The 12,159-nt window shown below is 48.5% G+C and overlaps 4 protein-coding genes across 4 annotated transcripts; 1 reads left to right on the top strand and 3 right to left on the bottom strand.

Annotated features, from left to right (window-relative positions):
• Positions 1-313: 313 nt before the first annotated feature.
• CDV56_104936 (L-lactate dehydrogenase) lies at positions 314-1,750 on the top strand (the record flags this gene model as incomplete). Its single annotated transcript, XM_026758555.1, has 4 exons — positions 314-428; positions 491-542; positions 607-1,655; positions 1,704-1,750. 4 exons carry the CDS (start codon positions 314-316, stop codon positions 1,748-1,750), a joined length of 1,263 nt encoding a protein of 420 aa, XP_026614927.1.
• Positions 1,751-2,101: 351 nt separating this feature from the next.
• Positions 2,102-3,529, bottom strand: CDV56_104786 (pepsin-like aspartic protease; the record flags this gene model as incomplete). Its single annotated transcript, XM_026758405.1, has 1 exon — positions 2,102-3,529. The coding sequence occupies one exon, from the start codon at positions 3,527-3,529 to the stop codon at positions 2,102-2,104; it is 1,428 nt and encodes a 475-aa protein (XP_026614926.1).
• A 2,532-nt stretch (positions 3,530-6,061) lies between these two features.
• Positions 6,062-6,957, bottom strand: CDV56_104493 (uncharacterized protein; the record flags this gene model as incomplete). Its single annotated transcript, XM_026758112.1, has 2 exons — positions 6,062-6,667; positions 6,736-6,957. 2 exons carry the CDS (start codon positions 6,955-6,957, stop codon positions 6,062-6,064), a joined length of 828 nt encoding a protein of 275 aa, XP_026614925.1.
• A 3,288-nt stretch (positions 6,958-10,245) lies between these two features.
• On the bottom strand, positions 10,246-11,910 carry CDV56_104003 (FMN-dependent alpha-hydroxy acid dehydrogenase; the record flags this gene model as incomplete). Its single annotated transcript, XM_026757622.1, has 4 exons — positions 10,246-10,424; positions 10,477-11,146; positions 11,219-11,724; positions 11,778-11,910. The coding sequence occupies 4 exons, from the start codon at positions 11,908-11,910 to the stop codon at positions 10,246-10,248; spliced, it is 1,488 nt and encodes a 495-aa protein (XP_026614924.1).
• Between the last annotated feature and the right edge of the window lie 249 nt (positions 11,911-12,159).

Here is a 12,159-nt window from a genome sequence, read left to right as displayed (position 1 = left end):
TCGCGATGAGTGTTTATGAGTAGAAGAATCTATGTGCGGCTCCAAATGGTTATTACTATCAAACCATGTGCTTACGTTTCCACCTCTGTACCTGTCTTTCCAACTGCTTCGTCCTGGCCAAATGAACTCAATCATCTCTCTCGTCCGAGAATGCGTCAAAATGAAGTCATCGATAACGTGAATTCGGGAATTCCTCTGTCGCGCCGGAGGACTCGATACGATTGATATGTCAAGGAACCGGCTCATATAATTGTATGAGCACTCTCTATTCCATTACTGCGCCATTGATGTGGTAGGTGTATCTTCCAATACAATGAGTGACCCCAACAATCCCAACATCGAGAAGAGATCAACGCCCCAATGGGCTCTCTATCAACGGGAAAACTTCTTGAAAGCCAACGAGGGCAAGACTCCGCCTTTCAACACTGGTATGTATACTTTGATACAGAGTTCATCATTGGAAACACGGACTAAACTTTCGAGTGTACAGATCCCATAAAACTCGAAGAGCTGGCCCGCGAAAAGCTCAGCCAAGGTGGCTGGTATGTCTCCAAAGCAGGACCGGGATGGATGAGCCAGCTACAAGACATCTAACACATTCCACAGGTACTATGCCTCCTCGAACGCAGGCATGTCCAACACCCACCTAGCCAACCGACAAGCCTTCTACCGCCACCGCATTGTCCCCCGCCAGCTCGTCGACACTAACCTCCGCGACACAACAACCGAGATCTTCGGCCACAAGGTCTCGGCACCGATCGGCTTCGCGCCCCTCGGCATCAACAAGATCTACCATCCTGCCGGAGAGGTCCCCGTCGCCAAGGTCGCACACGAGCTCAATCTTCCCTACTGCCTCTCCACAGCCGGCAGCACATCAATCGAGGAGGTCGGCGAGGCGAACGGATCAGGCCCGCGGTTTTACCAGCTGTACATGCCTCACGATAACGAGCTGACGCTCTCGCTGCTCAACCGCGCCTGGAAGTCCGGATTCGACGTACTGATGTTCACGACGGATACATGGCAGCTCGGCTGGCGGCATAACGATGTCGCCAACTCGAATTATGCGTTTTACCGTGGCATTGGCGCTGATCTGGGACTAACGGATCCAGTGTTTCAGAAGCGCTGTCGGGAGGCCGGCATCGACGTTGAAAAAGACGTCGTCGCCGCTGCGACCAAGTGGATCGACTCCATCTGGCATGGCCGCGCCTGGTCCTGGGAGACAATCCCCTGGCTGATCGAGAAGTGGAAGTCCATCTCCGGTGGTCGGCCGTTCGTCATCAAGGGGATCCAGTCCGTCGCGGACGCGAGAAAGTGCGTCGAGTACGGTGTTGACGGGATCGTGGTGAGCAATCATTCAGGCCGCCAGGTTGACGGTGCGATCGCCAGTCTTGATGCGCTGGAGAGTATTGTCGACGCTGTGGGTGATCAGATCTACGTCATGTATGACTCTGGAGTCCGGGGCGCGAGTGACGTCGTCAAGGCACTGGCGCTGGGTGCGAAGTTCGTCTTTGTCGGTCGTCTTTGGGTCTGGGGGCTCAGTATCATGGGTGAGGAGGGCGTGCGCCATGTCATGAAGTCGCTCCTGGCGGATTTTGATATCTTGATGGGAGTTGGGGGATTCAATAGTGTCAAAGACTTTGATCGGTCTATACTAGGTATGCTGAGCTTAATGGAGATAGGCACGGCCGCTAACCATTTATTAGAGTCATATCCCAAGTCATACACCTACATACCGGACAAGGTTCTCTGATGTGTTTTGTCTGTCGAGACCATCATTGGAAAATGCAGGTAGATAGAGCTCATTAACTGTTGAGAAATAGGGAGACTGTGGCAATGCCAGATGCTATATTTCAGATTGTCTTCTAGAAACCATTCGTGCCTTCGCTAAACTTCTGGATTAAAAAGACAGTATGTGTTACAGCCCCAACTCGAAGGTACCCCTCGAGGAAGCGCTTCAATTTAAGAGAAGATGCAGTCGTCTTACGCTGGTTAAGTGACAAACGACCCATCAAGACGCAACTGGCAATATAGCAGTATATAGAAGGATGAAAGGTATATAAGCTGGTATCGAAAGAGCTAGGTTCGGGGTGGTGGAGCTTGGCTATAGCAACACCATGCAAAGAAGGACCGAAAAGGCGGGCCAGTGGAGAAATTTGGATATAACACTCGACGCACTCCCAGTATGAACTGCTGCAGAAGCAGTCGATGTCGACCCAGCTGCGTCTGTCGTAGACTCGTTTGCGGCTGTAGCAGTCGTAGTGGTCGGTGAGGTAATAGGCACAGAACGATTCGCGAAGCCAATCCGATTATTATCATAGTCGAACACAGAATAGACGTTCTTTAAGAACACATCGCCCAAGAGCCACACGTCGTCTCCGTACAAGGCTTGTCCCACAATGGTGGACACGCAAGCTGAACCGTAGTGGGGTCCGACGTAATCCTTGGGTGAGATGCTGTAGCTAAGGCCAGAGAAGCTCACTTGCACCACTGCCGTCGAGTTACACGGCAGGGTGAAATTCTGTCCCTGGGTGGTCGTGATAGCACCCGGAATGAGGTTGTGCAACACTGTGGCATCTTTCGGGGGAAGCATGGCGTACGACGTGCCAGTGTCGATAACAGCGGTCTTATTGACGAAACGACAAGGCGTACCATTCACACTGGCGTCGTCCAAGGGTATCATCCAGTTAGTGCTATCTTGAGTTGTGTTCGTGTAGACGATATCGCCCGTGAACCTGGTCGTATCTACGTCGCCAAAATTCGCCGCTCCGTCTCTGGCACCATCCGAATTGCGAGAGAAGCTGAATCCGATGATATTCGATTTGAGCAGGCGTTGCGCCGCGACGGATTCCATGAACGACTGGCTGTTGAAATTGCTTTTAGTTGATCGTCCCAGGCCCAGAATGCCGTCCACAGGATATGATTCGAAATCGGCGGAAGCATTTTTGGCCAAGCCAAACGTCATATTTACATCCAAACCGGCAATTGAGAGAGTATCATTCCCAAGGACACCGCTGACCAATCCTGTTCCATATCCGACAGCCCAGTTTAGCGGTAATAACTTGAGAGTCTTTGAACCAGCTTCACCGAATGTGTCGTGTCGCTTACAGGCCTCGGTCGTGCAATCTGAGCCAAAGACCCAAGTGTTCGGTCCCCCCGTATCCAGGACCATCCACATCTGCTGGTCTTGAGAGCCGACCTTGACCGTAGCAAAGTAGGAATAATCGAGACCCTCCTGGTTAAGAGCGGCAGTGTTGGGTGTTGTAGAATCTTCTGCCATGACAACTTTATAATTGTTATCACGGCGGACGGGTAGCTTTTTGAGATCCAGTGTTAGGGATGCATCGTTTGAAGAGGTCCCGGAATCGTTGTCTGAGCCGTCTGGCACTAATTTCCAAGGCACGAAACGGCGGGCGACATCATTGCTGGCAGACCCGTCCGTCGAGACCTCAAGGTGAAATGAATAAGGAACAAATGCTGTAACTGTTGAAGCGAAAGAGATGGTCGAAAGAAGACATTGTAAGAGATGCATGATCCTAGAGGGGATCTATGTTCGTCTTAATATTGACAAAACCATCAGAGGGGTCAACTGGTAAGACGGAGACTGTGGAGTACCAGACCCTCGATATATTAGGATTAAATGACGGTAGTGAGAGTGACTTGAGTAGAATCGAATCTGCAATGCTCGTCTATGAGGTATTAGTGTAATTAATGAGTGAAATCCAGACAAGGTGCGATGAAAGAACAGATGCAGAGGGTGCAGTCTATAGAAACGGTAAAAAGAACAGAAAAATAAAAGAATTCTTAACAGATCAAAAGAACTGCACCCTGCTGAGCAATACGATGAGAGCTCATTGCGGAGGTGAGAGATGAGAGCTGAAGATAAAGACGAAGTGCATGTGTGCAGGTGCTTGATGGATAGGGGATGTTCTCCACTAGCAGATCAAGTTAAAGACCCCAAGGACTAGAACAAACCTTAGGCAGCTCACTAACTCTTTAGTGCTAGACTTACTAACTATCTCCAGATAGCTCCACCCCTAAAACAGTTACTCTCATTGTCTGGCTTGGGCACTGTGCACTTCTCCATCATACTAACACCTATTAGTCTTAATGCTTTGAACGAAGCAGGAATCTGACTGACAAGTAGTTCATGGACAGCCAGTTATTGGTCATAGCCCTGCTTGTGCAGGGTTGGTCCCCTCCGATCTGCACATTGAAGCTTCCCTCAGGAGTTACAGTAAGCGGGGATATCTAATATGGTTGCATTTCTCCTGAAAGTATCTCTACATTGCATGATCACTATTCAATAACAGCTGTGATTCAGATTTCAAAATCGAGATTCATCCTCAAACCACGAGTCGAAATCTTCGTCAACCGAGGATGTCTCGAACAGGACAGCAGCAGGAATGCCAAGTCAAAGCTGCTCCACTGTATGCATGCCGTGCGCCTTTCAGGCTTCCAGCCGTGCTCAGTGGAAATCTAGACCAGGGAGGCAGGGCCTGAATAGAAACATAGATATGGAGTCAGCCACAGAACGATATGACCATGAACTACGAGCCCTGGAATCTGCTCTGTTTGCAACTAGCTTGGCATCACCCTCTGGGCACGGAGTTCCTTACTTTCATACAAATGGACGAGTCTCATGCAAGAAAGACGACAAAGATACGCTTGTCTCCATCACATACATTGCCACCACAAGGAGTTGTTGTTGTCTTTGGACGCAAGAGCTGTTTCAGCTGCTTCGATAACCCCACTGATTCGCCACTATTGACGTTTTATTATGTTGCTATGTTCTCATCTTTGTCGCCTCAGAGATGATCTTGTGCTATTTTTACCATGGTCTTCGGTCGATTATCTAAATTATCAGTGTTGTGGGAAATGCTCGAGATTCGAGCAACTAAGAAAGTTCACTCGATACGAAGTAGATAGTGGTCAATCCGAACTAATGATGATCGACCTCACAATATCATAATAATAATCAAGGCGACAGAATGACAGCTAGCATAAAGGCCGTGCTGAATGTCCATCACGTGATAAAGTCCCAAAAATCCAGATATTTCTTGGCGAGGAGTCAATCATTCGGATTGACTCATGTGACCTTAAAAGACACATTCTGCCCCTGAATTTACTGCGTAAAATTCCCTTGCATTATCGACGGAGTAAAGGTGGGCGGGTAAGCTCACATAGGCAATGCAAATGAGTCGACATGTCCTCAGTTGATTTCACAGCTAAGAGAAAATAGTGCCTTGTGGTCAACTGGTCTTGAAAGCTGAATATCTTCCATGACTGGAACCTGGGGTAGCTCCCGTTGTGTCCAGTGCAGCAGTACGTTAGCGCTTCAATCGAGACAGATATCGTCAATCGCAATTCTGTCACTCTCAGCGGTAGTCACGAATTTTGATCCTGCAACTCTTCACGAAGAACCCCGCCAGAAGACAACTCAGGAACCAGATCGTGGATGATGATTCATGGATGGAATAGAACATAACCCGCCTCGGAAGGGACCGGGAAACCTCCCTCGTCAGTCCATCACATCACCACTTATTTTTTCCGAACGCAGAAAGAGTACGTGTTCCGTACCAGGGGTGGAATAGCATTTTCTAGAAGACTAGGCACCGAGTACTTCTTTCAATAATGCTACCGAGGGCCGAAGTGGATGGTTTTCTTTCGGGACTTGAATCGGACCTTGGTGACTGGTCCCTTGAAGATCAGAGTTTAGCCTAGGTAAATATTGGAAATTGTACGTCATTTCCGCTTGTTGTGTTCGATAGGTATGCAACAGTAGTGGTAGAATTATTCTCTGATCTTGTACTGCATTCAGACGATAGGAAGTATGCTCTTGGAGTGTAAAGCTAAATCTACACGAGCCATGGATTCCTAGAGGATTGACATGGGCGTTATACCGTGTACCTGAAAAGCAGCTGACGATCATAAAAGAAGCGCCTCAGTGACATTTCACTAGATAGGAAACGACAGAAATGAAGATAGAAGAAATTAAGAACAGGAGCACCTCATCATTAGATCACATCGCTAATACTCCATACAACGAAATCATACATCAAGATCACTTTCTCTGAGTCTGCTGTTTAGAACCTAAGAGGTCTTCCAGGAATCCGGACCAAAGTTCCCTGACAATACCGGGCTCCTTAGCTTGTGATCCGTTCTGCTGTCTTTGTAGCTCTTCCCCAAATCGGGATCTGCCAACGGTCTCCGTCAAGGAGAAGGGATCAATGTCCATTGAGTGGTTATCAACAACCTCACTCATGGGGCTCGCAGCCACATCTTCTCCGGATACAGTGTAGACCTGGGCCTTCATGGGGGGGTCGGACTTGATCGTCTGCTGTGCGGGATCATAGTACTTGTAGATGTCGGAGAGGATCGGAAAGCGGGGGTCCGGACGAGAAGGGGCGGCATCGATCTCTTCCATAGAAGGGAAGTACGCAAAATCGACGGTGGATGAATCTCCCACGGCCTTTGCGGCACGGGAAGTGTTGAAATGACGGACGGAGGGGCTGGATATGGTAACAGATGATGTCAGTGCTGAGGGTTTCGACGAGTAACCTAAATGCGAGAGAGCATACTCTGTAGAAGCATTGCCATTGATTCTTTTCATGGCAATGCTAAAAGCACGGGATTGGAGGAAATCATGGTTGGAAAGTCGTTCCACAAGCTGTGATTAAAAGATAGGAAATCAGTTGCAGCTCATGCATGAGTGACGGGACTATCTGGTATACAAACCTCGGCCTGAGTACCATTGCTTCCTATCGACCTCTTTTGGCATTCGAGCTTAAGATCAGCCAGAGTACGAGTGGCATAAAACGAAGCCTTGTCAGTCACATTGACCGGTTGGGCGGAGTGAACGCCAGTGATATGCAAGCTACGGCGAACGCAAGGTGTAGTGGTATGTTGCTGGGAAAGCACGCGGAGAGCGCGTAATGAAGTTGAACGGGGAGCAGCCATAATCAATGAAAGAGATAGGAATAGAAAACGTCGCCTTGAAGATGTACTTGTGTAAACAAGTCGGTGAGGTCGCTGGATGGATATTTGTTGAGCTCTGGAATGAACTATGAAGATAGGGCTGAATGAGGTTATGCTAAGCGTCAAGATAGATAGGGAGTAAAATGATGCGTGAAGTGTCGAAGTTACAAGAAAGTATATTTAGAAAGTAGGGAAAATATATGAAGAGTAGGAAAGAGAGGAGAGGAAGGAAAAGGGCGATGGATGGCCCAGGGAAAGCTGATATACTTGAATGTCTCACGGGATCCGAACCGTTGGGGGGGATTGGCATAATGGCAGGATGAGCTCTAGTCTACCTTACCTTATGTGGTCCTTTAGCTTCCGAGTGGACACCTGGAACACTGGGGAACGGGCGGTCTGGCCAAGTCTGGTTATGCCGGCTTAGTGACCCAGCGGATCTAATAGTGTAGCAACTACGGAGTAGTACTAGCAACTAAAAGTGCGGTTGAAGGGATCGACAGCGTACAGAGTACGTCTGTTTGAGTAGTGTCTGGGCAGGCAGCTTTAAGGTAGGCAGTAAGGGATATTTTTGTCTGGATATCAGAGCAAGAAAAAGCAAAACACAGGAGAAATGACGAGTCTCCTTTAACAGACCGAGATGGATGGGCGATGAGGGGTAGAAACATGAAATGGTGAGGTAGGGGGAAGTAGGATGGAATCTGCGTCGTACATTTTGTACTACTTGTACCTTTGGAGTCACCGTAACTACTCCGTACTCGTGGGAGCATCCTAGATTTTGGATACCGCCAGACTAGCATCGTACTATTTCTGCTCTGTTAAAGGATGAGACAAGAATTATGCCATCTTCTCTGGTGCCATGGTTGGTGAAGCAGCCAATGAATCAGCCTATGGTCCCATTTCTATGACTGCCGTCTGAGGTGTACCTAGAGTTGGTCAGTTGATGATCATCTGAGCAACTCCATCCACATTCGGACTTTGCGAGCATCTTCTCCGACTGGCACGTTTGGGATTAACCTTTCTCATTAAGATCTTCCCCTCATTCTCTCCTCATACTCTGGGTAGCAATGTGGAAAGTGTAAACAGTTGTAATGCATGGTAAAGATCCGGGGTTCTAGTCTTTCGGACGTATGATAGGAGGCATCACAGTTGATCCTTTCTTCCTTCGACAATATTGTACCTATGATTGTCCATGTCATCGACGCTCTTGTTGGACACTGCTAAAAGTATAACCCAACCCCGAGTTGATCGAATGCGGAGCTCTCCTAAGGACGCGCCAGCTTGCCTTTGACAGTTGGTCGTTTGCATACCCCAGCAAATGTACACTTCACCAGGCTGCAGCAAAATAATGATGACAGCGTTAGTTTTTTTTTTGCACACAGGAGGGGTCCACCTCCAGGACTTCTACAAATGCAATAACCCTATTTCCTCTGGAAATGGATCACATTCGGATATTTGTTGAGTAGACAGTACCTATGATTAACAAAATGTTGAATGGTCATGCGGTCATTATTCAGGAAATTATCTTTAGATAGCCTATCTCACCTTCTGCAAAGTCGGGTCCCGGAGAATTCCTGGAACTGGTCTAGCGTTCCTATTTGGGAAAGCGTCTCGATGAGGCTTGGCGTGATGGTGTTCTATCAAGCTTCTTCGCTGGGTGGGAGGAGATGAGAAGGAGTGAAGGAAGTAAGGTGAGAAAGGAGGATGATACAGAAACATTGACCACGTTCACAACTGATAGTGATCCAATTTCATCAGACATCCACTGGCTCTTTCCCTTGTAAACCTCCTCATGCGCTTTACTTCTCTCCGTCTATCCCCGGCTCCTCTGCAGAATCTACAGATCAGATACGTCGCCTTCCTAGTTGAAACAGAGACTGTGGAGACCATGATGGCCTTGCAGTTGCACGAATCATTGAAGGATTCCGTTGTTGATTGGTAAACTGGTGATCGCGCCAGATGATGAACTGGGTGCTGCTTCCTTGGATACAAAAGGAGACATGACTACTCACACTGAGAATCCCCGCACATATGAGAGAGATTGGATAGATAACTTTCTCTATGGTATTCAGCAACCTGGCCGCAGATCGGAGACTGACTCCAATTCGGGACTGACAACCGGCCTGCTGCAAGATACCTCTATTTCCATTATGCTTTTGGGGGAAACAGCCCCTCGAACTGTTTTCGGCCAAAAACGGCCTTCTGGTAGCCCGGATCATCGATGTGTTTTCGATATCGGCAAGCTGCTCATTGTACCAGACCTGCCGCAGAGACTCTCAGCCATAGAGCTGCTCTTGTGGATACGGCGGGGTGTAAGAAGGCCTCGAGACCTCCCTGCATGTGCTGACTGCAGGCAAAAGTCCGCAACGCACATGTCCAACAGTCCGAGACGATGAGCTTATACAAATCGAAATTGATTTCTTAGCCGTCGGTTATCAGCGAGAACCATCAATCATATGGGTCACGGCATATGGATGTCTGGGAATCGACTCGGTTCTCGAACCTCCATGGTTGTTCTATGCTTCTATATGATATTATGCTCGCGTCTATCGAGCACCTTGATCGATCTCGGTGATTTTTATGCCTCTCGAAGCCCTGGTATCCGTGCCAATTGAGCCAGGTTGGGGAGCCGACGGTGCTCGTCTGTTTGAATAGATGCATCCAATACATATTTTTGTCCATCCGCACCGAAAATCGGGCTGAGATTAGTTTCCCTAGTCTGATTACAGACACGCTAGCTGTATGCAGTTGCTGATAGGATGAAGAGTCGATAAATCCAAGGTATATTCTCGGCTCACCAATATCTTTGCGGAGTACGCAGAGTGAAGTGAGATTCACCCTAAGATGAATGGAAGTTATCTAATTCTTGGGGTCCGTCTGACTTGTCTAGTTTTAAGTGATATAATAAAATAAGAGCAATGCTTATCACAGGTCAGGTCCTGTAGCTCAGTCGGTTAGAGCGTGGTGCTAATAACGCCAAGGTCGCGAGTTCGACCCTCGTCGGGACCATTTAAGTAGCCTGATTGTCTTCTTTCTTCTTCCTTTTTTTTTTTCTTCCCCCCTCCTTCTTTCTGGTTCATTCCCCACGATGAAGTGGTTGTAAAGAAAATACCAAGCAAGATATGGGTCAGCAACCATAACATCATACTCGATTAAAGTTCGTATATGTACTATTTATCATAATGGTTGACTGCTCCAGTGTATCACACTATCCCAAAGCCTGAACGCGTAGCGGTAAAGGAAATACCCTACTCGCTCCCCATCTCATCACGTCTAAAGCTTGGCGACTTCCCTGGAACGCCGACCCTTTGCAACCGCTCGGGCATACGGATGTGACGGAGAGTCAGGAACTAAATGATCAATATCGCCCGTGTGGACCATATGTGGACCGGCTTCATCAAGTGTCGTAATCCCATTGTTCCGCATGGCTGTTTCCAGCTCATCTTTCATAACTGCAATGGCTGGTTAGCTTCATATGCTGAGAAGTGCGGGGACATCACCTACTGTCTATCAGATGTTCGACTCCCTCCTGCCCGTAATTCGTGGCAAAGAGCATGCTGCGCCCCATGCCAACAGCGGTGGCACCTAGGCAGATGGCTTTGAGTATATCCGTGCCGCGACGGATTCCGCTGTCCACATATATCTCCATCTTGTCGAAAATCTCCGGACAGCGTTTATGAAGCTCAAGTAGAGTGACTATCGAGGGAGGGCTCGTGTCAAGATTGCGACCTCCGTGGTTGCTGAGAAGAATGCCATCTAACCCAGCCTGCATCGCCAAGATGGCGTCATCCGCAGACATCACTCCCTTCAGACACACGGGTAGATGGGTATGCTTTCGCACCCACACCAAGTCTTCCCAAGTGAGTCCAGGGTCAATGAAGCCGGCCATAACACGTCCGAGGCCACCGCCCTTCTTGTCGTTCTTCGCTCGAGACGGTGCCATGGGGACAGATAAGTTTTCGTCGGCTTTGACTCGCTCATCCGCCTCCCGCTTGCCCGGCCATGCAGCATCGACTGTCACAAAGATTGCCTTGACGTTCGGATTGGCCGAGCATTGGTGAAGAAGTGCTGCGGATTTTTCTCTATCCCGATTGACGTACAGCTGGAAGAAGAAATTGGCCGAAGGAGCGGCTTCCTGAAGTTGATCCAGAGTGTACGAGGAATTGTTGGAAACCTGCCCAATAATGAGTACTAGATCTTGACAAGGTACAATGGGACGGAATGGGGATATAAGATCATGACGTACTCCTTGCATGATACCTTTGCGCTCACAAGCCCTGGCAATTGCACACTCTCCATCCGGATGAATAAGCTTAGCCATAGCGGCCGGGCTTACGAACAATGGCATGCTACAATCGACCCCGAGAATCCTTGTTCTTGAACTAACCGAGCGGACGTTTCTGAGGACTCGAGGTCGAAACCATATCCTGTCGAAGCAAGATTTGTTCGCATCGCGGGTGATGAGATCAGTCGAGGCGCTGGAATAAAATGCCCACGTCTTTGTGCTTGCTGTCTTGGACGCCACGAGTTCGAAATCGTGTGAGTTGATCAAAGTGTGCAAGGGCGGCTTTTCGTTGTCCAGGACGACATGTGGATTCTCGCTGGGAGGCTGCTTGAGCCATTCATCATCGATTGTGGACGTGTCGAGAATTCCCTTGTACTTCTCTGGCAGTAGATTTGATTTAATGACACCTGGAGAGTGAACCTCTGAGTAGGCCTTCGTGGCATCACGACCCGCGTATTTCAGAATGACTGAAAAATGTGAGCTTTTGAGTTCAGTGTCCAGCGAAACCGCCAAATCTTACTTGATGACCCTCCGGGGTGTTCCTCCACAAAATCAGTTATGTCCCATACTTTATTATCAACAACGATCCAACAATCATCAGGCGTTCTGTGTTTTGACACCTCTTGAGAGGATAGAAGCTTCTCGCCAGCCATTTGTACTTTCCTGAAATTTGTGGAGATTACTGTTTGCAGGACCAATCTTTTCAATAACTTCAAGCCACAAGGAATTATACTCGAGGAAAAGCAGGAGATGAGCCTGAAACGAATCCCGAGAGGCCCTGTTGGTTATATAGACCGTAGCGGCATGGCACTTCGGAGAGCTCTCCACGTAGGGGTCTCAATCAAAGTGCGGAGAAGCAATTGGCGTTATTGTTGAATTTTGGCTCCACCGCGGCCTGGTGC

Source organism: Aspergillus thermomutatus, assembly GCF_002237265.1.
Source record: "Aspergillus thermomutatus strain HMR AF 39 chromosome Unknown NODE_80, whole genome shotgun sequence".
Lineage (NCBI taxonomy): Eukaryota > Fungi > Ascomycota > Eurotiomycetes > Eurotiales > Aspergillaceae > Aspergillus > Aspergillus thermomutatus.
The sequence above is the reverse complement of the archived record's forward strand: the minus strand, read 5'-3'. Positions and strand labels throughout refer to the sequence as shown.